The sequence below is a fragment of the Myxocyprinus asiaticus genome, chromosome 34 (genome assembly GCF_019703515.2).
Source record: "Myxocyprinus asiaticus isolate MX2 ecotype Aquarium Trade chromosome 34, UBuf_Myxa_2, whole genome shotgun sequence".
NCBI classification, from domain to species: domain Eukaryota; kingdom Metazoa; phylum Chordata; class Actinopteri; order Cypriniformes; family Catostomidae; genus Myxocyprinus; species Myxocyprinus asiaticus.
The window spans coordinates 42,515,145-42,542,632 of NC_059377.1; the positions used below are offsets into that span (position 1 = coordinate 42,515,145).

The 27,488-nt window shown below is 38.7% G+C and overlaps 2 protein-coding genes across 2 annotated transcripts in view; one reads left to right on the forward strand and one right to left on the reverse strand.

The window, feature by feature from the left end:
* LOC127425231 (choline transporter-like protein 4) overlaps positions 1-9,616 on the forward strand; it is a 33,634-nt gene extending 24,018 nt beyond the window's left edge. Inside the window, exons 13-22 of the mRNA XM_051670971.1 lie at positions 798-890; positions 2,475-2,577; positions 2,790-3,049; positions 3,798-3,892; positions 3,993-4,096; positions 4,211-4,284; positions 6,414-6,484; positions 6,573-6,667; positions 7,995-8,079; positions 8,184-9,616. Of these exons, the coding sequence (XP_051526931.1) occupies positions 798-890; positions 2,475-2,577; positions 2,790-3,049; positions 3,798-3,892; positions 3,993-4,096; positions 4,211-4,284; positions 6,414-6,484; positions 6,573-6,667; positions 7,995-8,079; positions 8,184-8,290 (1,087 nt within the window). The 3' untranslated portion in view covers positions 8,291-9,616. The remainder of the gene's footprint in view (positions 1-797; positions 891-2,474; positions 2,578-2,789; positions 3,050-3,797; positions 3,893-3,992; positions 4,097-4,210; positions 4,285-6,413; positions 6,485-6,572; positions 6,668-7,994; positions 8,080-8,183) is intronic.
* A 2,103-nt stretch (positions 9,617-11,719) lies between these two features.
* rnf5 (ring finger protein 5) lies at positions 11,720-26,838 on the reverse strand. The gene is made up of 6 exons (XM_051670994.1): positions 26,270-26,838; positions 21,634-21,652; positions 20,743-20,855; positions 18,959-19,013; positions 18,774-18,885; positions 11,720-13,405 (listed from the first exon to the last, which is right to left on the reverse strand). The coding sequence occupies exons 1-6, from the start codon at positions 26,470-26,472 to the stop codon at positions 13,296-13,298; spliced, it is 612 nt and encodes a 203-aa protein (XP_051526954.1). The 5' UTR covers positions 26,473-26,838; the 3' UTR covers positions 11,720-13,295.
* Positions 26,839-27,488: the final 650 nt, after the last annotated feature.

Genomic DNA, 27,488 nt, shown 5'->3' on the forward strand with positions numbered 1-27,488 from the left:
TAAATAACCCATCCGAAAATGTATAGCTGTGCTGATTTTTAATTATCAAGAAATATTATACATGAACACATGCTGTAGCCTATCTGGTATTATTAGAAGAAATTGACTGGAATATCTGCCTAAATGCAACACAACTGGTGACATTAGTGAGCCTGTAATCCTAAATTACACTCTTGAATTAAAAATATGGACAATCCGTTCACAGTATGTGTTTTTGTTTTTTTGACCCTCCGAAACGAGAGGCTGCAGTGTCCGAACAACACTTAAAACACAGCTGTTCAAATAACAAAATGACACGCTTGTGTAGTAATTTCCCTAATCAAAAGAAAACATGCTGGTTTGTTTCACTTTTACATGAGTAAATAAACACTTAATTGCATTTAATGCTTGAGAAAAACATGCATCCATCCATACGTTATCTTAGTTGTGAAGCGCATCTTTTATGGTATCTTCTGACATTATGATTATCATCTTCAGACACACGGATGATAATTAAAGCCGAGGGCTTTTCAACAAATCACACCCTGATTACAAGTATTGTACTGTACCCCTAAACCTGACCCACACTGAAACCATTCTGCATGAGAAATGACATGAATCCTGATTTAATCTGTTAATTATGCTGTTTGAATTGTGGGGACTGTTGGCTGCTCCTAAATGTAGATGATTTCAGGTTTTCCTGTGAAGGTGAAACAGAAACATGTAAACATGAGAAAGATTTGATGTTTTTATGCTCTCTGAGAGTGAGTTGTAAAAATGTTGTATACTGAGTAATGGAGATGTGTTTATGTTTGCAGAGCGTTGGGTCACATGATGTCGACGCTTTTCTACCCCGTCATCACATTTGTGCTGTTGTTGGTGTGTGTGTCGTACTGGGGCATTACAGCATTGTATCCTTTACCTGTGTGTGTTTGTGTGTTACTGTGTGTGTTACTGTGAGAGAGTGTGTGTGTGTTACTGTGAGAGAGTGTGTGTGTTACAGTGTGTGTGTTACAGTGTGTGTGTTACAGTGTGTGTGTTACTGTGAGAGAGTGTGTGTGTTACTGTGAGAGAGTGTGTGTGTTACAGTGTGTGTGTGTGTTACAGTGTGTGTGTGTGTTACAGTGTGTGTGTGTGTTACTGTGAGAGAGTGTGTGTTACTGTGAGAGAGTGTGTGTGTTACAGTGTGTGTGTTACAGTGTGTGTGTGTGTGTGTGTTACAGTGAGTGAGTGTGTGTTACAGTGAGTGAGTGTGTGTTACAGTGAGTGAGTGTGTGTTACAGTGAGTGAGTGTGTGTTACAGTGAGTGAGTGTGTGTGTGGGTGTGTGTTAGTGAGTGAGTGTGTGTGTGGGTGAGTGTTAGTGAGTGAGTGTGTGTGTGGGTATGTGTTAGTGAGTGAGTGTGTGTGTGGGTGTGTGTTAGTGAGTGAGTGTGTGTGTGTGTGTGTGTTAGTGTGTGTGTGTGTGTGTGTGCGAGTGTGTGTGTTTGTGTGTCTGTTTGTGTGTGTGTGTGTGTGTGTGTGTGTGTGTGTGTGTGTGTGTGTGTGTGTGTGTGTCTGTTTATATGTCCATATGTTTATTTCCCCAGGGTGTGTAAGTACTGATAAAATGTAAAGCTTGAATGCTCTGTAAGTCACTTTTAATAAAACTATCTGCCGAATGAATAAAAGGCTCATTCTCATTCAAAACCCATCAAGAAAATGTTCTGCTCCTATTTTACTCCAAATTGAAAAGAAATTATATTTTGTATATACTGTAGATAAATTAAACCTATTTTTAGGGCCATTAAGATTTTTACATTGTGACCGTTTCATGACAGTTACGCACATTTTATCTCAAAATTCTCATCATTGCAACGCAACAAAAAAAAAAGACTGCAATGCCTAGTAACATGCTAGAATACACCGATCAGCCACAACATTAAAACCACCTGCCTAATATTGTGTAGGTCCCCCTCATGCCACCAAAACAGCGTCAACCCACATCTCAGAATATCATTCTGAGATTATATTCTTCTCTTTTTTTTTAGGGCCTTTAAGAATTTTTACATTGTGGCATTATTTCCTGACAGTTACACACATTTTCCAACACCTACAACATGCTAGCAATGCCCAGCTACATGCAGAACATGCTACCAATACCTAGCAACAGACTAGCAATGCCTAAGGACATGCTAAAACATGCTAGCAATGCCTAGCTACATGCTAGCATGCTAGCAACACCTACAAACGTAAGCAACGTCTAACAACATGCTAAAACATGGTAGTAACACACAGTAACATGCTAGCAACGTATAGCTACATGCTAGTAACACCTAGCAACAAGCTAGGAACTCCTAGGGACATGCTAAAGCATGTCAGCAACGCTTAAAAACATGCTAGCAATGCCAAGCTACATGCTAAAACAGGCTAGCAACACACATGAGCATGTTACAACATGTTAACAATGTCTAGCTAGATTCTTTGTATGATTTCTTTAACTGAGCATGTGTGTAGATATCTGGCTACGTCAGGTGGGCCCGTGTACAAGGTTGTGGCACTAAACGCCAGTGAGGGTGACTGCACCACCATAGGCGCCAATGAGACCTGCAACCCTGAGGTGATAAACACACACACAATTAACTTTTTATTTCTCAGATGTTGCTCTTTCATAGCTCAGGATACTTGATAGACTTATATCTTCCTAAAAGTCCTTATCCAAACAGACAAAAGTGAGAAAACTGTAGACATACAGCAAGAGTATAGAGCTATAAAATGACTGTGGGTTGCAGAGTTCTGTTCCTAAACCTCTTTTTCTCTCTCTTTCTGCAGATGTTTAACAGCACTCGGTACCCCACGTGTCCATCTGCTCGCTGTGTGTTTATTAATTATAACACAGAGGGTCTGTTCCAGAAGAATCTCTTTAACCTGCAGATCTATAACGTGGTGGCGTTCCTGTGGTGTGCTAATTTCGTCATTGCTCTGGGTCACTGTACACTGGCCGGAGCCTTTGGATCGTATTACTGGGCCTTCAGTAAACCTGCAGATATCCCAACATTCCCTCTGATACAGTCCTTCATGAGAGCCCTACGGTAAGACGACGAATTGCCACAGAAACGACCTGAAAGTGATCAGTGGTCAATATATCGGATGTTTTTAACTGGTTCAGTTCTTGCTCACAAACCTTAAAATTTAAAAGGGCATTTGAAACACACTGTACGTCCGTAATACGATGTATTTCAGGGTTAAATAGAATATTTAACAGGAAATGTAGGGTGGGATTTGTTTGGATCATGATCAATATGCTGGGATATTTCTGGTCAATATTATTTTTGTATTTATTATTGGCGTTACCATATTTATTTATTTTTTATTATTTTTATTTTCTCCCCAATTTGGAATGCCCAATTCCCAATGCGCTCTAAGTCCTCGCGGTGGCGTAGTGACTCGCCTCAATCCAGGTGGTGGAGGACAAATCTCAGTTGCCTCCGCGTCTGAGACCGTCAATCCGCGCATCTTATCACGTGGCTTGTTGAGCGCGTTGCCACGTTACCGTGGAGATGTAGCATGTGTGGAGGCTTCACGCTATTCTCCGCGGCATCCACACAAAACTCACCACGCACCCCACCGAGAGCGAGAACCACATTATAGTGACCACGAGGAGGTTACCCCATGTGACTCTACCCTCCCTAGCAACCGGGCTAATTTGGTTGCTTAGGAGACCTGGCTGGAGTCACTCACGCCCTGGATTCGAACTCGTGACTCCAGGTGTGGCAGTCAGCGTCAATACTCGCTGAGATACCCAGGCCCCTACGTTACCATATTTATTGATATTTTTAGGTATCACGTGGGGTCACTGGCGTTTGGCGCTCTGATTCTCACGCTGGTTCAGCTCGTCAGGATCATTCTGGAGTATCTGGACCACAAGTTTAGAGGTAAGAGATCATCTCTACTGTACCATACTCTGAGGTTTAATCCAAAAGTAGATGTTTCTAGAAGCACTGATTTAAAAGAGCCGTGTTTATGTGTGTGAAGATGTTCAGAACCCGTGCACGCGGTTCATCATGTGTTGTCTCAAATGCTGTTTCTGGTGTCTGGAGAAGTTCATCAAGTTTATCAACAGAAACGCTTACATCATGGTACGTAAACCTTCTCATTACATGCATATAAACACTCTCAATACCAAATACATAAACTTTCTATTTTCTAGAATCTATTTATTAAATGTAAATGTTTCTCTGTTTGGTTTATAGATTGCCATATACGGGAAAAACTTCTGTGTGTCGGCTAAGAATGCTTTCTCCCTGCTCATGAGGAATATTGTGAGGTGAGCTCATGATCAACCTGAAGTTTGGACATGTCAAAGTATTTCAGATGTAGCAAAAGAGTTAAAGGAGTCATAACTTGCCTTTTTTTTTTTTTATTACTTTAATATGTTCCTTAAGGTTCACTTTTAATATTAGTAAAGTTTTTTTTGCTCAAAAAAACATTATATAATTGTAAAACATGACCATTTTCCACCCTCTGTCAGAAATGCACTGTTTTGGTGCTACTTCTCCTTTAAGACTTGACAGTACACGCCCACTTTTCTGATTGGCTCTCTGCTCTTGATTGACATGTTCTCTCTTCTTGCCATCTTACTGTTCACTGTTAATGGGCGGGGCTTCGGAAGTGATTACAGGTAAAGTAGGCATTGACGTGTTGTTGTGGATGCGGTCAGATGCAAATGAACCACAGTGTGACATCACAATGTGGAGGAAGTAGAGAACGATTCGTTTTGGCAGCTTGGTTTCAACAAATGCTCTTTCTGCAGTGAGGAGGAAGTTTTGAGTTCTGAAACTTACAGTATGTTTTTATAATGACCTCTTATATGTCAAAAGATCAAGGAAAATTTGATTCCTCATGTCATGACCCCTTTAATATTGGTTTATTTTTGTGGGTTTAGAATATTACAAAATTACTCGATACTGCCCATCTCTGCTTTTAGCAATGTAAACTTCTAGAAAGTAAAGTCTGGTTAAAACAGTTTTCATACTCTCACTAGTTGACTTAATTTGTATACTAATAGTGTTCAACAGTGTCATTTTTGTGTCATTTCCAGCACATCTCAAATTCTGTTTTGTGTTGAACAGAATTCTGTGCTGGAAATGATGCTGATGGAAATGACGTTTTTAACCTTTTTTTAAAATAAAATGATTGACTCGGCCTATTTCATAGCTAACATTTTATGTATCCTAAATACACACAATTAAATAATATTTTCACACTTTTGTTTGTTGTTGCATAATTTGAAATAAAATAAAAATAAATTAAATATAAATAATAAAATGAAATCAAATCAAATATATGAAAAAAGATCAATAAGAAAAATGAAATAAAATGTAATTAAAAAGAAATAAAATAAATAAATACATAGTAAACAATAATAATAATAATAATAAAAACAATTAAAATGTTACACCGTGATCTGATTTTTTTTAATGGAAGTTTCTTCAACTAGAAAAAGTCGTCTTAAAAATAATTTCTGTAAATGCAAAATTGTTGACTGTGTGTTCATGCATCACGTGAGATTTGTCATGTGTGTGTCATTACCAAGACACATCTCAAATTCTGTATTGTGTTGAACAGAATTCTGTGCTGGAAATGACGTGGATGGAAATGACATTTTAAATTTTTTTAAATAAAATGATTGACCCCTTTGTCTTGTTAAGACTAATTTCATAGCTAACATTTGATGTATCTAAATACACACAGTTAAATCATATTTTCACACTTTTTTGCATTATTTGAATTAAATTAAATGGAAAAAAAATAAATTAAATAATAATAAAAAAAAAATGAAAAAAATATATGAAATAATTAAATATATAGTAAAATAATAATAATAATAATAATAATAAAAACAATTAAAATGTTACACCTTGATCTGATTTTTTTTGTTATGGATGTTTCTTCAAATAGAAAATGTAAAGTCGTCTTAAAACATTTTTCTGTAAATGCAAAAATGGTTGACAGTCTATGTTCATGTATCACAGGAGATTTATGTCATTGTGTCATTTCCAGCACATCAAATTCTCTATTGTGTTTAACAGAATTCTGTAATAGAAATTATGCTGATGGAAATGACATTTTTAAGCTAAAAAATGACCGACTCCTTTGTCTTGATATGGCTAATTTCTTAAATAACATTTTATGTGTCCTAAATACACACAATTAAATCATATTTTTACGCATTATTTGGCAAAATTACAGCATGATTGGAAATGACGGCCAATAAAAATATTTGATATTTCTCTTGATTTTTCTGTTTTGTCTCATATTTCATCTCAAGCTCTTCACTCACACTTTTGTCCACTTGGTTAACAACTACACTAACTTTTGAACAAACTTTATTAGGAGCAAAATTTGACGAGCACTTGTTTCCTGTTGTCTGATGTTCATCTGTTGTTTCTTCAGAGTTGTGGTGCTGGATAAAGTGACGGATCTTCTGCTGTTCTTCGGGAAGCTGCTGGTTGTTGGTGGAGTTGGTGAGAGATGTTAAAGTTCTCGTCACACTGAAGAACACAAACACAAACAGCAGATTTCTGAACTGATCTCTCTCCGGTCTCTCCTCAGGCGTGCTGGCTTTCTTCTTCTTCTCCGGCAGAATTGAGGCTCCAGGAACCACGTTTGAAACCGCCGCTCTTAACTACTACTGGATGCCCATCATAGTGAGATTCACATTCACTCCTGATTCACTTCTGAACATTTAGATTCATTACAGTGTTTGTTAGGCATGAACTGATTCACGTACAGTCGTATGTTTGGTTTTTATAAACGTTGTGTTTTTATTTAGAAATGTCAAAATGCCCCTTGGTCTCCTTTCCTTCATGTATTTATTAGGGATGCCCTGATACTGATACCGTGCTCATGCACTTGTACTCGTGCTGGTAAAAAAAACATTCAACGCACAAATTAAAATCACGTCACGTGGACGTCACGTACTAGTGAGATTATTTAGCCGCAAAGACTGCGATTTAACGAGATAAGTATATAGTTTGCATGTGCTGCACACTTCAAATGTGGGTGTTTGAATGTGTGGAGCCGGTGTAATGCTGATATAAAGACACAAAGTTCTCACACCTTTTAGAGATCCTCGACTCAAACACGGAAAACACCATCATCATGAGAATCGAGCGCTCTGTTTGCATCAGATGACAGTGAGCAGAGCGCTAATTCACTTTGTAGTGCGAGGCACATACAGACTACATATTTAATTAATTAAATACCCTTTTGCGGATTAATAATCACTTTGTCACGTAGTGACCGGCTTTTCAGGAGAAGCTACTCTCAAAAACACACAAACGTAAAGGGCTTCAAAATAAAAGCTTCTGCCAAAATAAAAGTTTAAATGGAAAAAAGTACGACAGAAATATATCACTACTGTATAGTTATGTAATATGCACTCTAATACTACTACTACTACTAATAATAAATCAAGAGTAATTATTATATTTAAGCAGTATCTTGTTACGCAGCAATTTATTTGACAAAAATAACTCCCATGTTGTATTTTGGATTGTTCTGCGAGGTTCTGCATAAGAGCACTTCATTTGATAAAAATTATACAATATTATGTTGAAAATTAATTGTTCTGTTTTCATAGTTTTAATGATTAAATTTATTTAAACACCATTTTGATGGTAAAATTGATAAAACTCTTGATATGGAATGCAGAAAAAATAGAAAAAACATAAGTATCGTACTCGTACTCGAACAGGAAATCTTTAAAAACACCTTCAGAGCTTAAAGGGTTAAAAAACATACATGTACCACAAATTAATCATGGTGTTACTTTAGTAAAAATAAGTATGTTTGTTTTTTTGACAATTATTATTTTTTATTATCATAGTTTTGGTTTTCCTGTATTATTCCCCTCTCTTTCAGGCAATGGAAATGGAAAAATGTTTTGCATCAAGATAGAAAGTGTTTATATTGAGTATTTAGTGTTGAAAGAGATGTAAGTGTGCACTAATGTAATTGTGTGTGTTATTACAGACTGTTGTATTTGGTGCGTACCTCATTGCTCACGGATTCTTCAGTGTTTATAACATGGGCGTTGACACACTCTTCCTGTGTTTCTGTAAGTAACACATATTTACACACACTGTTGATTTACATCATTTACAGTAAATCTGAGGTCTTTTAGAGTTCATCACATGACTGTTGTTGTTGTCTGTCATTCAGTGGAGGATCTGGAGCGGAACGACGGCAGTCCACAGAAACCATATTTCATGTCCAAAAACCTGATGAAGATCTTGAACAAGAAAAACAAACAGCCAAAGACAGGCTGAAGATGATGATGATGAAAGTCTTCACACTCTCAAGCACAGTCACTTTAAACTCAACATACAGATCACAGCAAATCCATGATCAGATGCTTTTAAAATCAGTTTTATTCTCCATTTTATTTTCTATCAAAGCAAATGTTCACAACTTCATGTCATAGAGTTTTATTAAGCGCTCCTGTTCTACCTGCTCCGTACGGGACTCGAACTGGCGTCTCCGGCATGGGAGGCGGGTGCGCTAACAAGGAGGCTAAAGGCTACAGCCTCTAGTGTCAGTCGCTAGTGCACCTCTTGAGGTCAGGAGAGTGAGGTTTATACACATTACACAGCTATCAATCAGCTGGCTCCCGTTACACTCACCCCCCTAAACCTCACTCCCATCCGGGTCACGGCACCATTGTGACACTCCTGTTCTACTCGCTCCATACAGGACTCAAACCGGCGTCTCTGGCATGGGAGGCGGGTGCGCTAACAAGGAGGCTGAAGCCTCTAGCGTCAGTCGCTAGTGCACCTCGAGGTCAGGAGAGTGAGGTTTATACAATCAGTTTATATCAATCAGCTGGCTCCCGTTACACTCACCCCCCTAAACCTCACTCCCATCCGGGTCACGGCACCATTGTGACACTCCTGTTCTACCCGCTCCATACGGGACTCAAACCGGCGTCTCTGGCATGGGAGGCGGGTGCGCTAACAAGGAGGCTGAAGCCTCTAGCGTCAGTCGCTAGTGCACCTCGAGGTCAGGAGAGTGAGGTTTATACAATCAGTTTATATCAATCAGCTGGCTCCCGTTACACTCACCCCCCTAAACCTCACTCCCATCCGGGTCACGGCACCATTGTGACACTCCTGTTCTACTTGCTCCGTACGGGACTCAAACCGGCATCTCCGGCATGGGAGGCGGGTGCGCTAACAAGGAGGCTAAAGGCTACAGCCTCTAGCGTCAGTCGCTAGTGCACCTCTTGAGGTCAGGAGAGTGAGGTTTATACATATTCACAGCTATCTATCAGCTGGCTCCCATTATACCAGCAATAAACAATCAGATGCACGGGGTCCGGGCGGGACCCAAAATTATGTCTTTAGACCCTGTTGTCCATTGAACATCGGTCTTTACTTCATTCACATTTATTTATCTTATTTTATCTTACTTGAACAAACAGCACGAAAGTGGTGTGTGATATTTGGTACTTTCATTTGCTAAAACATTAAATTGCACCAAGTGATCTTTTTTTAATACACTGTATAAAGATTATCTGTACATATTTTATTGCCACATTTTTTGAGTACATTTTAGGAGAAACTGTTTAAAAAAAAATAAAAAATAAAAAAATCACTCATCGTATTAAATGTTTATTTATCAAGTGCCAGAGAACAGGCCACACCCACTTTAGTTTCTGCCCATTTGCACAATAATTATCTACCAAAAGACTTTTTATGGCAAAAAGACTTTAATTACAAACATATAGTTTGATTAAACAGTGATACGCAAACAGGGAAAAGACAAACGAGAAATGTCAACCAAAGTCACCCAGTAAAATTCATCATGACTAAATCCCACCCACTTTGTGGCCACGCCCAGCAGATGTCAATCAACACGACCTGCATTATGACATAATAAAACATCTTTTGGCTCACTTTAATCAACAGGTCCAAAGCAATCACGCTGCAGCAATAGGAAACAAGTATTCTTTTTCACAGGATGTTTGTTACGTTGACAAACACAGTTAATACCAACAGAATTACAGACCACCTCCCAGCTGTCAATCAACCTCAAAGCCAATAAATGAGATATGCTTAAAAACATCATTTACAATATCCATTTATACACATACTGTATATACACCCACATACACACAAGCAGCTAACGCTCCAGAAAACACTTGCCCCTGTGAGAAATATATATAAATATATAACATTATCCATTATCATGATAACTTGACTGGAGTGGTGTTCACTTAAATTTGACTGTTTAAGTTCCATAATTAAAATCTTACAGGACATGACAAAAATATGGCAACCATGTGGCTGCATATTTGATAATTTAACATGTGTGAATTGTGTTTATTCATTATCTGGTGATTAGAAAGTTATAACGCCATATAATGTATAAGTGTGGCGAGACGTAAAACTCTCTGTTAAGAGAATCTGGTCTAAACCAGAACTCTAGGTCCAGGAAACTGCTCAAGTTTAGCTTCATTATGACTAGTGTGCATCTTTGGGACATTTCTCAAAACAACTCGGAATATGACACACAACACTGTAGACTCTTACGGAAGATGCATTTACAGAACACTGCAAATATGATCTAACTTATTGATGGGTTAATCACTCATGTCTATTTCATTTAAAAATCAAAAGAAATATTTTGCATAAAGAAAATGAAACCAATTTTAGGACAGGAAATGTGCCTAAACTCAATCATTGTTTACTCACCCCTGTGACGTTCTTTCTTTTTCTGAACACAAAGGGAGAAATTGTGAAAAAAAATGTTGTGTTCAGTGATGTCATACAATGGCAGTTTATGGTGACCACCTCTTCAAGCTTCAAAAGAACACAAAAGTATAATTCAGAAGTCTAATAAATTATTCCATGAGACTCATGATTGTTATGAAAGCATATGATAAGATTTGGTGAGAAACAAACTGAAATCGAATGTATTATTTAGTGAAAATATTCACTGACCGTTGATCTCCTGTGTGTGTTCATGATAGGTCACGAGAGCAACAGTTCAGACATTGGGGCATTCAAGCAAAAACTCGTTTTGTTTATCTAAAAACAGGTCCTCCACAGCGATAGTGACAACAGAACACAACACAACTGCACACAAAACAGAGAACAGAACTTACTAAACATGTCTGAAGAGTTTGTAGTCAAATAATTGATGCATTTCTATGCCCAGCCTTATTTATTTATTTATTTATTTTTTGTGAAAGTTTTTGGACTGGTGCCAATTCACAGCAGACGGAGTTACCCGCGTGATGCCGAAAATAGAAAACAAGCGATCGATAGAATGTCCCGTCGCTCGTCACTGCTGGTTAGGACAAAAACTCTTACTATAGAAAATATACCTTTTATCATGTGTCGTTTGCCGTCAGGTTAGGACACGGTGGGACTGTGGCTGCCTGTAGCTTCTCTATGTTTCTGTTTGATTTCCGAATACGGCATTAAAAAAAATAAGGCTGGGCATAGAAATGCATCAGTTCTTCGACCACAAACTCTTCAGACATGTTTAGTAAGTTCTGTTCTCTGTTTTGTGTGCAGTTGTGTTGTGTTCTGTTGTCACTATTGCTGTGGAGGACCTGTTTTTAGATAAACAAAACGAGTTTTCACTTGAACGCCCCAATGTCATGAGGGGGCTGTGTGAACTGTTGCTCTCGTGTCCTATCATGAACGCACACAGGAGATCAACGGTCAGTGAACATTTTCACTAAATAATACATTAGATTTCAGTTTGTTTCTCACCAAATCTTATCGTATGCTTTCATAACAATCATGAGTCTCATGGAATAATTTATTAGACTTCTGAATTATACTTTTGTGTTCTTTTGAAGCTTGAAGAGGTGGTCACCATAAACTGCCATTGTATGACATCACTGAACACAACATTTATTCACAATTTCTCCCTTTGTGTTCAGAAAAAGTCATATAGGGTTATAACAACACAGGGGTGAGTTAAGTTTAAACAATGACTGAATTTACATTTTTGGGTGAATTATCACTTTAAGAATAAAATTCTTCAATGCAAAAAATCATTTTTCTTACCAAGCAAAAATACATAAACATCCTTAAGAAACAATTCCTTGAGAAGCAGAATGACAAAGATATTAAGTATTAGTTTCAGAGAAATTGAACAAAATTTGGTGGAGTTTATGCTTAAAACAAGAAAAAACATTTTGCCAAGTGGGTCAGAAAAATAAACTTGTTTTCCCTTTGAATCAAGTTTTTTTCCCCCATTGTCCTTTGACAAAGAGTTTTTTATTTTTTAAGCATAAACATTACTCATTTTTTTAAATATTTCTCTGAAAAAAAGACAAAATATTTGTCATTTTGCTTCTAAAGTAGATTTCTCTTGTTTTAAGAATGTTTAGTTATTTTTTATATTTTCTAACTTAAGAAAAAAATTTACATTTTGTATTCCCACAAATCTGTTTTTTTCTTAAATCGTCAACGCTTATAGCAAGATTCTTAAAACTTCTCCTAAGAACTTTCTCCTTGAGATTTCATGAATACAACCATAAAAGAGTAAGTTAATGACTTAAGAAATGTGATTTAGTAAAGCAGTCAGAATTAATTCTAAGAAAAGTTAATAAGTAATAAGAGACGATATGAGAAAAGTCCCTCAGAGCGTTAGTAAATAACTGTTTATCAAATATCAAACTTATTCCCATTTTGGAAAGCACAGTGCAATGGCCCGAACGTGTTTTAGTAAGACCACACCAAAACGTACATTTCTAGGCAAATCTCTTTCAAGAGTATCTAAATAAATGTGTCTGTCCTAACTACATCACATTCTGTCTGCATCTTTCTCTAAGAGTTTCAGAATTTCTTTGGCATGAAAACAGTTCGCTAAAGAGAGCAGTGAATGTTTAATAACTTCTCAAGAACCCAAAAAAGAAAATTTGTATTATTCACTCACCTTCATGTCATTTCAAAACCGCTGACCACTAGAAGTAATTAATGATGAGTGAGTAAATAATGACAGACCTTTTATTCCTTTAATAACAGAGCTCATATTTCTCCTTTGAATAAACTCATGTAGTGTTTAATTTATTGACAGCAGTCATTAATACTGTCTCTCTCTAATCCTCAACACTGATACCAGCAACAGTTCAACCTGCGCGCCGTGTGTGTTTGTGTGTATACATGTACGTGTGCAGACAGACAGATAACGATGGTGAGTGAATGTATCTTACACTGAAAGCACATTTTACATCTGCTTCAATCAAACAAGGGTCCACTTTTGTGTGTGTGTGTGTGTGTGTGTGTGTGTGTGTGTGTGTGTGTGTCCATCATCTCACACACTCAACATCCAGAAAAAAAAGAAGATGGCGAGGAAGAGGAAGAGCGAGTCCTGCCAGTTGTTTGCATTTCCGTTGCCTTGGTGATCTGCCACATAATGGGGATCTAAACAAACACACAAAACAAATAAGAATAAGCAGCTTAAATATCATATAGAATTAAACTTATTATTCTCAACAGAGTGAATCTCACAATTGTCAAGAACATGAGCAGGTCTTATTTCACCCCAAAATCAAAAGAAATACAATTATATTTTGCAAAACGAACATTACATCATTTTCATGAGAATTAAGCACATTTCCCCTACTTGACTTGCCCTGATGAATCTACACCAGGACAGTGAGGTGAGCCAATCATAATCGAGTCTTAAAGGTACAGTTGTAAAACAGTGTTTAATTGTAAGTGTCTGAGAGACGGTGGAAAACTAAACCGACTAACATTATGAGTGGACAATAATAAAATGGAGTAATATTATTTTTTCAGCTTGAAAGTATTTTTAGGAAGCCACTGACTATACAAATCTAGATTTTTAGGATATTTTAAATTTTCTATCTATTTTTTTTTCTTTAGGGTGAATTTTGTGTGAGCAATTCAGAGTTTCAGCTACTGCTATGTGTAGTTTTATATATTTATATTAGGCCTGTCAATCAATTAAAATGTTTAGCATCTAAATATTTACTGAGAAAGGCCTCCAAATGAAGATAATTTATTATATAACAATTTAATCCTTTAAGCTCTAAAGGTGTTTTTTTTTTGGGGGGGGGGGGATTTTTCCCCTTTTTCTCCCACTTTGGAATGCCCAATTCCCAATGCGCTCTAAGTCCTCGTGGTGGCATAGTAACTCGCCTCAATCCAGGTGGCGGAGGACGAATCCTAGTTGCGTCTGCGTCTGAGACAGTCAACCCGTGCATCTTATCACGTGGCTTGTTGAGCGCGTTGCCACGGAGACACAGCGCGTGTGGAGGCTTCACGCCATCCACTGCGGCAACCACGCTCAATTCACCATGCGCCCCACCGAGAACAAACCACATTATAGTGACCACGAGGAGGTTACCCCATGTGACTCTACCCTCCCTAGCAACCAGGCCAATTTGGTTGCTTAGGAGACCTGGCTGGAGTCACTCAGCACGCCCTGGGATTCGAACTAGCGAGCTAGCGAACTCCAGGGGTGGTAGCCAGCGTATTTTACCACTGAGCTACCCAGGCCCCCTCTAAAGGTGTTTTTAAAGATTTATGGTTTCAGTGGCATACCCAAAATTAAAGACTTATAATAAAAAATAAATAAAAAAAAAATTAAAAAAAGAGGGTCAAGTGTTTGGTATAATTTTAAAGAAAACGTAAAACAAAAAAAAAAAAATTGCCAAATTGATTTTCTTATTTTTCTGATTTTACATTATATATATCTCTGGGTGTAAATAAGGTGGCTCCAAAAAACTACTTTTGTTCCTAATCATGTCACCTGTAACTGAGTAAAATTTTATGTTTATAGGACAAAGCAATCAAAAGTTATAACATTACAAAAATTATTTATCATAGTGTCCAAAAGCCTCTCCAAACAAATAAAACATAAAAATTGTACATAAAAACTAATTACACATGCAAACACAACAATGACTAAAGGTTTACATAGCATGCAGACATGATTTTAGTAATGAGATTTCACAGAATGAGTTTCATTCTGTGTCATTTGAGTCATCATTGAGTCTGTGTCATGTATTTGGCGCCATCTCCTGGTGGCCATATGAAACATTGTGCTTCATGTGGATTATCTAATGATATATGCATCTGATTATCTTGTGTGTGGGCTCGTTTGAAAGATGATCACCTCCTATAAGTAATGGTACAGTTGAAGTCAGACGTTTACATACACCTTAGCCAAATACATTTTATTTTTTTACAATTCCTGACATTTAATCGTAGGAAACATCCCCTGTCTTAGGTCAGTTAGGATCCCTACTTTATTTTAAGAATGTGAAATGTCAGAATAATAGTAGAGAGAATGATTTATTTCAGCCTTTATATCTTTCATCACATTCCCAGTGGGTCAGAAGTTTACATACACTTTGTGAGTATTTGGTAGAATTCCCTTTAAATTGTTTAACTCGGGTCAAATGTTTTGTGTATCCTTCCACAAGCTTCTCACAATAAGTTGCTGGAATTTTGTCACATTCCTCCAGACAGAACTGGTGTAACTGAGTCAGGTTTGTAGGCCTCCTTGCTCACACACGCTTTTTCAGTTCTGCCCACAAATTTTCTATCAGATTGAGGTCAGGGCTTTGTGATGGCCACTCCAATACCTTGACTTTGTTGTCCTTAAGCCATTTTGCCACAACTTTGGAGGTATGCTTGGGGTCATTGTCCATTTGGAAGACCCATTTGCAACTGAGCTTTAACTTCATGGCTGATGTCTTGAGATGATGCTTCAATATATCCACATCATTTTCCTTCCTCATGATGCCATCTGTTTTGTGAAGTGCACCAGTCCCTCCTGCAGCAAAGCACCCCCACAACATGATGCTGCCACCCCCATGCTTCACGGTTGGGATGGTGTTCTTCGGCTTGCGAGCCTCACCCTTTTTCCCCCAAACATAACGATGGTCATTATGGTCAAACAGTTCAATTTTTGTTTCATTTGACCAGAGGACATTTCTCCAAAAAGTAAGATCTTTGTCCCCATGTGCACTTGCAAACTGTAGTCTGGCTTTTTTATGGCGGTTTTGGAGCAGTGGCTTCTTCCTTGCGGAGCAGCCTTTCAGGTTATGTCGATATAGGACTCGTTTTATGTTTTATTATTATTTGGAGTCCTCCACGTGTGTTTTGCGGTATTAACGTTAACAATTAATTGATCGTTAATTGCCACGATGATCAATTAACTCCGTAAAATTTTGCACGTTATATTTCATATAATGAATCACACTAAATTAACGGGTTAAATCGACAGCCCTAACATACACACACACACACATATACACACACACACACACACAGTGCATTCAGAAAGAATTCAGACTCTTTAATTTTTTTCAGATTTTGTTGTGATGCAGCCTTATGCTAAAATGCTTTAAATTATAATTTTTTTCACATCAGTCTGCACTCCATACCCCATAATGACAAAACAAAAACCAGATTTTTGTTTACTTTGCAAATTTATTAAAAAGAAAAAAACTGAAATATCACAATGACATAAGTATTCAGACCCTTTTCTATGATACTTGAAATTTAGCTCAGGTGCATCCCATTTCTCTGGATCATCTTTGAGATGTTGGCATCCTGTGGCAAATTGACTGGACATGATTTGGGAAGGCACACATCTGTCTATATAAGGTCTCACAGCTGAAAATGCATATCAGAGCAAAAACCAAGCCATGAGGTCAGAGGAACTGCCTGCAGAGCTCAGAGACAGGATTGTGTCGAGGCACAGATCTGGGGAAGGCTACAAAAAAAGGTTCCCAAGAGCACAGTGGCCTCCACAATTTTTAAATGGAAGAACTTTGGAACAACTAGGACTCTTCCTAGAGCTGGCCGCCAGGCAAACTGAGCAATCGAGGGAGAAGGGCCTTGGTACGATAGGTGACCAAAAACCCGATGGTTACTCTGGTTGAGCTCCAGAGATCATGTGTGGAGATGAGAGAAACTTGCAGAAGGACGACCATCACTGCAACACTCCACCGATCTGGGCTTTATGGCAGAGTGACCAGACGGAAGCCTCTCCTCAGTGCAAGACACATAAAAAAGCATCTAAAGGACTCTCAGACTGTGAGAAACAAGATTCTCTGGTCTGATGAAATGAAGATTGAACTGTTTGGCCTCAATTCCAAGCGTCATGTCTGGAGGAAACAAGGCACTGCTCATCACCTGCGCAATACCATCCCATGGTGAAGCACGGTGGTGGAAGCATCATGCTGTGGGGGTGTTTTTCAGCGGCAGGGACTGGGGGACTGGTCAGGGTTGAAAGAAATCTGAACGCAGTAAAATACAGAGATATCCTTAATGAAAACATGGTCCAGAGCGCTAAGATTCATCTTCCAACAGGACAATGACCCTAAGACACCGACAAGACAATGCAAGAGTGGCTACGGGACAACTCTGTGAATGTCCTTGAGTGGCCCAGCCAAAGCCCGGACTTGAACCCAATCGAACATCTCTGGAGAGATCTGAAAATGGCTGTTGCCCGAAGGTCCCCATCCAACCTGACAGAGCTTGAGAGGATCTGCACAGAAGAATGGCAGAAAATCCCCAAATCCAGGTGTGCAAAGCTTGTCGCATTATACCCAAAAAGTCTTGAGGCTGTAATCGCTGCCAAAGGTGCTTCAACTAAGTACTGAGTTAAGAGTTTGAATACTTATGTCAATGTGATATTTCAGCTTTTTCTTTTTAATAAATTTGCAGTTATAAAAAATCTGGTTTTTGCTTTGTCATTATGGGGTATGGAGTGTAGATTGATGTGAGAAAAATATTTAAAGCATTTTAGCATAAGGCTGCAACATAACAAAATGTGGAAAAAATTAAGTGGTCTGAATACTTACTGAATGCACTGTATATATATATATATCTATATAAAATAGGTATTATTTTATTGCTTTAATTGCATTTTTGCTACGCTGTGCTTCTGACTTCATTGTGCTATAGATAGTCTATAGCGGGGGTCGGCAACCTTTTTGACATGGAGTGCCATTTTTTTATTTTCCTGGTCAATGGCTGTGCCGATTTTATTTATATGACATTTTTCGCACCTGCATTCCAATCTACATCTTGATGTAATCCTTCCTCATGATCACGCAGCGTGTTTTCATCAGCTGAATGGGAGACTAACACTATTAAAGTGTGACGAGACTCACGCTGCGTGTGCAAGCCATTCGCGCATCACAATCTGATCAACTATTTAGCCCTTTTTGGTGAAACACACCTGCAAAATCCTAAAGCTTTATTTCCAGGTTTAATTTATATTTTGAATGGACTCAGATTTTTATGTTTTCTCTTTTAATTGTTTAATGTAGTTTTGAGTGTGACTATGGTTTAAGGAGGGTGTTCCTGTATGCTGGGTTGGAAATCTCATGGATTAATAGTGGTGTTTTCCTTATTACATCACGTGTTGTTCTGAATGCAAAAAGAAACTAATCAAACACTGAATGTAGGCTGTGATCCATGCAGCATGACCGGAGCAAAGCGGGCACGTTTACTCGCGCTGCCGGCTCATGATGCACGAATGGCTTGCACGCAGAGCGCAAGTCTCGTCACACTTTAATAGTGTTAGTCTCCCATTCAGCTGATGAAAACACGCTGCGTAATCATGAGGAAGGATTACATCAAGATGTAGATTGGAATGCAGGTGCAGAATTTATATACATAAAATAGTCTACACCTCTCTCACCGTTGCTGGCGTGCCAGTGATTACCCCTCCGTGTACTATAGGTTGCCGACCCCTGGTCTATAGAATACCGACTTTGTATGAATGTGGTGCTGGAGTACTAACCTGGTCTGTGAAACGGGTCATTGGTATTAAAGACAGTGGTGAAAAAGCCAAACGGAAAAGCACCGATTCCAAACGACATGTGAAACCCTGTATCACCAAAACCCTGAAACGCCTGCAGAGAGAAGAGCGAGAGACAGTCATAATCAGTGTCATTTCAGATATATTTTCATGTGTTGATAACTCACCCCTCTGCTCTCCGGCTCTGTTCTTTGACCCTGAGGTCGTGGTGGCGTTTTCAATCTGTAACACACCCACACACACAAATATTAGCCATTTTTTCAAAGTACACAACTGACTAAAAAACTAAAACATTCTCAAGAAACACAATGTAAATATTGGACTAAAAATGCTAACTTAATTTGATTCTTGGATGATAAATGTTTTGTAAAGAGGTCACGTGCCAACAATGTACTCACCAGGCCTCGACATTAACGCTTGTCCGGGACAAGTGCAATTTTGAACGGGCAAGTTATAAACCTCAATAACGAATGTTAACTCAATAGTGCAGGATTGCGGGGATTGAGCACAATTGTAATAATTCCCGCATGTTTCACTTTCAAAATGCAGGGAATTCCCTCTATCGCGTCGCCATCTCTCGCTCTCGCCTTCACTCGTGGTGCAGTGTTCAACAGTTTGTGAGTGCGCGCAGTGGGGAAGCGCATATCTACTGAACTTTAGATTTTACACATATAAATGGGTATGAACATGTTAATTGGACATGTGAATGGTGTTGTACCACGTCTCTATAAGCGAGCGATGCGATACAACTATTGCTCATGTTTATAATGCAAGCGCACACTGTTGGAGAGATCTCATTTTGTCTCGTCACATCATGGCACTGCCTCATAATACAACAAGAAAGGGAGAAATTGCAAAAAACACTTTGTGGAATAATCCCATCTGTAGAGTGAAGAGAAACGCTTAAAACAGATTTATGCACCCGTTACATCTCTCATCTTTCTAGAGCTCCATCTGATGTATCTGAGGTATTTTCTCTGCCATGCGAATCAGTCAATTTTAATAAGTATACATCAACACACAATTAAAATATTATCTATCTTTAATATGCATATCTTTTTCTCCCAATTTGGAATGCCCAATTCCCACTACTTAGTAGGTCCTCATGGTGGCACGGTTACTCACCTCAATCCGGGTGGCGGAGGACAAGTCTCAGTTGCCTCCGCTTCTGAGACCGTCAATCTGCGCATCTTATCACGTGACTCGTTGTGCATGACACCGCGGAGACTCACGGCATGTGGAGGCTCATGCTACTCTCCGCGATCCACACACAACTTACCACACGCCCCATTGAGAGCGAGAACCACTAATCGCGACCACGAGGAGGTTACTCCATGTGACTCTACCCTCCCTAGCAACCGGGCCAATTTGGTTGCTTAGGAGACCTGGCTGGAGGCACTCAGCACGCCCTGGATTCGAACTCGCGACTCCAGGGGTGATAGTCAGCGTCAATACTCGCTGAGATACCCAGGCCCCAAATATGCATATCTGTTTTGAATATACAACATAACTGATTTAGCAGCGAGGTTCTCTCAGGATTTTATCGGTTCACATTTTCAATGCATTTTGTCAATATTAAACAGCCGTTTTTAATGCAACTGGTGAGAATTGACTTGTACTCTCAAAGAGAATGAAAATTTGGTTTAAATGCTGTAAAATATTGTTCATTGTTAGTTCATGATAGCTAAATGCATTATCTAATGTTAATGAACTATAGTGTAAAGTGCTACCAAAAAATCTGTCATCATTACTCACCTACAGATGTTTGTTTCAGTCTCAATTCACTTTTATTTCATGGAAAAAAAAGATGTTTTTGTCTCCGGACAAGCACATGCCATTGCTTAATGTCGAGCCCTGTACACTACAGTTTGAAATGTTTATTGATGCATCCCACATACTGTTTGACATAAGTAGTTGGCAGTATGCGGTACGCTAGTATTCCCTCCTGTACCTGGGATCCTCTTGGCTGGTGCTGCCGCGGCCGTACAGTGGAATGACTTTATCTCTGCTGATTCCTGCTTTACACACGGGACACTGCTGTCTGCTGGGCCGCGTCTCCAACCACTGAAATATACAAATGCAGACATATCACCCTCTACAGCACTATGACATCAGGAGATTCAATAGATATCTGTAACTATAACTCATCATATGATTAGACTGATATTGGCAGCAGATATGTCATGCTCTTTCTATTGCAGATATGCAAAGTACTAAACCCTTCATTTCTACTGTACATTATAATGTTTTAATACTGTTTCATTTAGTATGGAGGTATTTTTATATTTATGAAAAGACAGAACAGTTTAGATTTATTATACTGTATCTGCCATAAGATAATAATTATCAGTAATCAATAAAGTGTTACAGATGCTTTAAAATCTCTCTGTTATAAGTGTGGACTACAAGTAACATATATACGGGTGTTTCTTTCACTTTGGGCACTTTCATGTCCCAGGTAACAGATTTCAACTTTTTTTTTTATATGAACGTCTCATTTAAACTGAATTGGAAACTTTCAACCTGTTCATATATTTTTGGTATTTTTCAAATGTGCATTTTATAAAAATATTTTTATTGGGTGTAATTTCCAATCAGGCTGTAATTTTGCCAAACCGAGCAAAAAATGGTGAAAATATGATTTTATTGTGTGTATTTCCGATGTTAACATTGAAATTATTCTCAGCAAGACAAAACAGTCGGTCATTTTATTTGAAAAAGGTTAAAAATGTCACTTCCATCAGCATCATTTCCAGCACAGAATTCTATTTAAACACAATACAGAATTTGAGATGTGCTGGAAATTACACAAAAATGACAGAAATCTTAAAAATGGACTCACCTGATGAAGACATGGCCAACTGAATGGAGAGAGAGAGAGAGAGAGAGAGAGTTAGCATGCTAATCTTCAGCTAAATGAAAACACAAATTACAGTCACTTCTCACTCAAAAAAATAACTCTTTGGCCAAACTTGATTCAATCATGAAAGTGGTTCCACATATTTGAAATGAGTTCTTAGATGGCTAAGATTTCATACCTTGAATGTGAAGTCATTTACAAATTGCTACATAAGGGCTACAACTACCACATGGATTTGAGTTGATGTTATTTTTGAGGTACAGTGGCAAGAAAAAGTGTGTGACCCCTTTGGAATTAGCTGGTTTTCTGCATTAATTGGTCATAAAATGTGATCTTATCTTCATCAAAGTCACAAGTATAGACAATAGGGGTGTAACGGTACATGTATTCGTCCCAAAGAGTCACGGTTCGGAGCATGCAGTCAGACAAAGAATACACAAGTGCGGTAATGCACCGCTGTTTGCTAACCACCACAACAGGAAAAAGAGCAGAAGAAGAAGAGACCTTCTATACACCAACCCAAAACAAGAATGGCTTCTCCTAATGTACGAGTTTTATTTTTCATTATTCTATTTATTTTGTACATTTATAACACAAGAGATGCTTTTCAGTTTTGTAGCTGATTGTGACCAAATACCTTTTGTTTTTTTTATCAACCCTACAAAAAAATATGGCCTATACAAGAGTGCATTCTGTTTACTGCTTAGTGCTTAATACACTAAAGGAGGGGGGCCTGGGTAGCTCAGTGGCAAAGACACTGGCTACCACTGAGTGACTCCAACCAGGTCTCCTAAGCAACCAAATTGGCCCGGTTGCTAGGGAGGGTAGAGTCACATGGGGTAACCTCCTCGTGATCGCTATAATGTGGTTCGTTCTTGGTGGGGCGTGTGGTGAGTTGGGCATGGTTGCCACGGTGGATGGCATGAAGCCTCCACACGCGCCATGTCTCCGTGGCAACGCGCTCAACAAGCCACGTGATAAGATGCGCGGGTTGATGATCTCAGACGTGGAGGCAACTGGGATTCGTCCTCCATCTCCCAGACTGAGGCAAATCACTACACAACACGAGGACTTAAAAGCACATTGGGAATTGGGAATTCCACATTGGGATAAAAAGAATAATTAATTAAATCATATTTTTTTTAAAATACACTAAAGGAGGCTGTACTGTAACAACCACCTCAGGGGGGACTAAATGCCACTAGGTGGAACAAACTGTAATTTGCACTACTGTCTGTTCAAAATAAATGAAAATAAACCTAGCATTTGTGATTTGTTGCTTTTTCCTGCTGTCCCGAACTCGTATCGAACCGTGACCCCAAAACCGAGGTACGTACCAAACCGTGACTTCTGTGTGCCGTTACACCCCTAATAGACAAACACAATGTGTTTAAGCTAACAACACACAAACAATTATAATCTTTCATGTCTTTACTGAACACATCCCATTAAACATTAACAGTGCTGTGGAAAATGTAAGTGAACCCCATAGGCTAAAGACGATAAAAAAGCTAATTAGTGTCCGGAGTTGTTAAACCTGGCATCCAATTAATGAAACGAGATTGGAGGTGTGGGTTAGAGCTATTTTGACTTATAAAAAGCACTCAAACATTTTGAGTTTCCTATTCACAAGAAGCATCTGCTGACATGGACCATGCCTTGCAAAAAAGAGATCTGAGAAGACCGACGATCAAGAATAGTTGCTATGCATAAAGCTGGAAAGGGTTACAAAGTTATCTTGAAGAGCTTAGATATTCATCTGTCCACAGTTAGATAAATTGTCTATAAATGGAGATGATTTAGTACTATGGGTACTCTCACTAGAAGTGGCCGTCCAGCCAAGATGACTCAATGGGAACACCGCAGAATGCTCAGTGAGGTAATAAAGAACCCTAGAGTGACAGATAAAGACTTGAAGGAATCATTGGAACTGGTTAACATCTCTGTTCATGTGTCTACTCTATGAAAAACATTAAACAGGCATGGTGTTCATGGCAGGACATCATGAAGGAAGTCACTGCTTTCCAACAAAAACATTGCTGCGTGCCTGAAGTTTGCCAAAGACCACCTTGACACTCCACAACACTACTGGTAAAATGTTTTGTGGACTGATGAAACTAAGGTTGAATTGTTTGCAAAGAACACACAGCACTACGTATGCCATAAAAAGGGCACCGCATACCAACATGTAAACATCTCAATGGTGAAGTACGGTGGAGGGAGCATCATGATTTGGGGCTGCTTTGCTGTTTCGGGGCCTGGACAGTTTCCATCATCAAGGGAAATATTAATTCCCAAATTTGTCAAGATATCCTACAGGATATTGTCAGGGTGACTGTGCACCAGCTGAAGCTCAGTAGAAATTGGGAGATCCAGTAGGACAATGACCCAAAACATCGAAGTAAATCCACTACAGAATGACTTCAAAAGACCTGAATCCAATAGAGATGCCATGGAATGACCTTCAGGGTTGGCCTCCAAACTGAACAACATGTAAATAAGGTACATTTGGATTTTATGTTGACTTTAACTGTCATGTGCACATCACAAACACAGGTGTGTCCCATCAGCAATAGTAACAAACACGACTCGAGCACCTGTGAATCTGCAAAACAAACAAGATTACAACTGAAATAATGGCTCATAGCAATCTAAACGCACGTCACATGCAGAAGAGGATTTCAGATCATATCTTTGTTTATCCTCAAAGGAGAAAGAGTGTGTGTCAGTGTTTTCTGTCTATCTATTCTTACTCGTTCACTACAACAAGCTTTAAAGCCCTCAGTCCTGCTGTAATCTCTCTTTAACCTGATAATCACTCGCTAACAGCACCCCAGAAACATAATATGTTTAATATCAAATCAATATGGCCGTGTATTTATTCATTTGTTAAGTAGCTGATCTAATGAGCAAGATAATGTACAATCAGCTGAAATATTTTGCTATAATGACTAGCTGACTGCACATTATGTGAAATTTTGTGTCAGTTTATCAAAGCTTCAGTTGGATTTAGTAATTACAGACTTAAACCAGTGTTTAACCCTTGTGTGTCAATTTAAAAAAGTTACTCAGAGGTCCTTAGAGGACAAAAATGTCCCTGTCAAAAAACTGCCATAATAATATTATATATTCATATTATTTTCATATTATTTTTATTTACGCCACAAGTCCTCGTGGTGGTGTAGTGACTCGCCTCAATCCGGGTGGCGGAGGACGAATCTCAGTTGCCTCCGCGTCTGAGACCGTCAATCCGCGCATCTTATCACGTGGCTTGTTGAGCGCGTTACCGCGGAGACGTAGCGCGCGTGGAGGCCCACGCTATTCTCTGCGGCATCCACACACAACTCACCACACGCCCCACTGAGAGCGAGAACCACATTATGGCGACCACGAGGAGGTTACCCCATGTGACTCTACCCTCCCTAGCAACCGGGCCAATTTGGTTGCTTAGGAGACCTGGCTGGAGTCACTCAGCATGCCCTGGATTCGAACTCACAACTCTAGGGGTGGTAGTCAGCATCAATATTCGCTGAGCTACCCAGGCCCCCAATGAGCTAATTTTTTTAAACTAACATCAGTCCTGATCATAACTACCAAATATTCATTCATTTTCAGGATTTTAACCCTTTAAATGCCAGTTTGTTTACATAATGCCACTGTAGTTTTTTACACATACACACATATTTCTCAATACACACATACAAAACACACTCTGACATCCATACCAACACACACACACAATTTTATCTGCATCATTTATTCAATTGGCCTGCAGTGCTCTATAATACAGCAAACAGAAAATAGGGAAAAAGCATGTATTTGCTCCATAGGCCAAACATGAGAAAAATGGCGCCATCTGGTGGAAAATATTAAAAATGTAAATTTTGAAGACAGGGCTCCAGAATGAAAGCATAATATCATAGAATTCATGATTTTATGCTTTAATGGCACTGGGATCAAATATTGCAGCTTTAATGCATTTCAATGGGGACATTTTTGTCCTGAAGGTCCTGAGTGTTTTGTGTACACAGTGTATTATAGGAACTGAGGTTGAAATCTCAAAATTCCCCAAATAATACACACCTTTGGCAAACTTTATACCGTTGGCATTAACACAGCCAAAAGAATAGAAAAAACAAAAATGAAAAAGACAAAAATGTCCCGAAGGTCGCACAAGGGTTAAACAGGCTGATAAAACACAATATTTTAGTTCAGTGCATCATGACAACAATAAGCTAAAGTTTAGAAGCAGCAGCAACATTAATGACATCATCAGAGTTTTCCCTGTCAATCAAGTCAAACTGCCACTTACAAAATTCACCATGCTATTAACATTAGGTCCTTTATAGTGCTTAATAACAGCGTTGGTCCCCATTTTACTCTAGTTAATACACTTTAGTAACCATGGGTTAAAACTATGCTTTGTTACTACTCTTTCTAATGTCAATCAAGTAAAACTATCAATCAATCATTTTCTTTCACATATTGTGTCTGTGTTACTACAGTACAGCAGACATGTTGTTGTGTTTTTAATGTTGTTCCGGCCTGCTACTGCTGTTGTGATAATGACTGCGTTTGTAAATGTATTGATAAGTGATCGATCGGTTATTGGTTGTACCAGAAGAGGTGTCCGCACAGGCTGATGACCGCGTCTCGGGCGGTGTCCAGGCAGATATTACACTCGAAAGTTGCCCGATCTCTGTCCCGCTCGCCCTCAGCACCACCTCCGGGCCCTGATCCGCCTCCGCTGCCCGGGACTCCCGCTTCTCTGGCGGACGCGCCGTCACTCGAGCTCCGCTGCTGCTCCGCGGCCTCCTGCATCCTCTCTCGTTCACTCCTGCTCTGACGTCACTCCCACCGAGCGTGGACACGACTTCAGGTGACGTCAGGAGGAGGGGGCGGGGCGAGAGCAAGTAAACAACTGATTCTTGGCAAAAAAAATAAATCTATATATTTGTTTTTTTGTAAAACCATGAAAAAATCCGTGTATCATTCGTTCATTTTATATTCAATCAGGAATTCAAAATCATAAAAAATAAAAACGACTTATTTCATTATTTGTTTACAAAAAGCAATATACAATAAGCAATAAAACAAATACTGACTTGTTTTTCGTCATTTCGATTTAATGCTCAAGTTAAAAATAGGACATTGGAAAAAAAACATTCACGGGAAACTGCGTTTTGATTATTTGATTTCACTAATATATGGCTTGAATATTTGATACGCACATATGGGTGTGGCCTGAAACGCCCCTGTCTTCTGATTGGTCAATCTGCACCGTCGTCTTCTTCAATGCTGTGAGACAGAATAAAAGTTCTCTGCATTGTTCAGATGAACTCGTCTCAGTTAATATTACATTCTTTACCATATTATCCAAAACTCAGATTGATCAGATAGTCCTACACATAAACCTGCTCTCTTTGTTTTAAATTAGATGACGAAAATAACCACACATTCAATAGGTTACGTTTAACTGCGGAGTAAAGTTAGTTTTAGGTTCGATATTCGTTGGTTATTCACATATGGTGCGTAAGGGACCGTCTGAAAACTCCACCCACAACTAAAACGTCACTGGAACAGTCATTAATTTGACTGTTAACTTGCATGTTATATCTTAAAATAAAATAAAAATAAAAAAATCACAGGTTGTAGTAGATCGCCAGAGTGATAGCTGTGCATATGAATGTACAGTATTTACTTATATTGTGAAAAAAAAAAAACAAAAAACACTAAAATGAACGAAAGCATTAATTTCACATTACAAAGATTGTAGTAAGTTCCCAGTAGATAGACTATCTTACTACAGGTGAGATTTTTACAGTTACTATAACCTT

Coding starts and splice junctions, on each gene's coding strand:
- rnf5 (XM_051670994.1), bottom strand. CDS start 26,472: ATGCAGGAGGCCGCGGAGCAGCAGCGGAGCTCGAGTGACGGCGCGTCC. Junction 18,886..18,958: donor CAGAGCCGGAGAGCAGAGGG/GTGAGTTATCAA, acceptor TTCTCTCTGCAG/GCGTTTCAGGGTTTTGGTGA. Junction 13,406..18,773: donor TGACCCGTTTCACAGACCAG/GTTAGTACTCCA, acceptor GTGTTTGTTTAG/ATCCCCATTATGTGGCAGAT.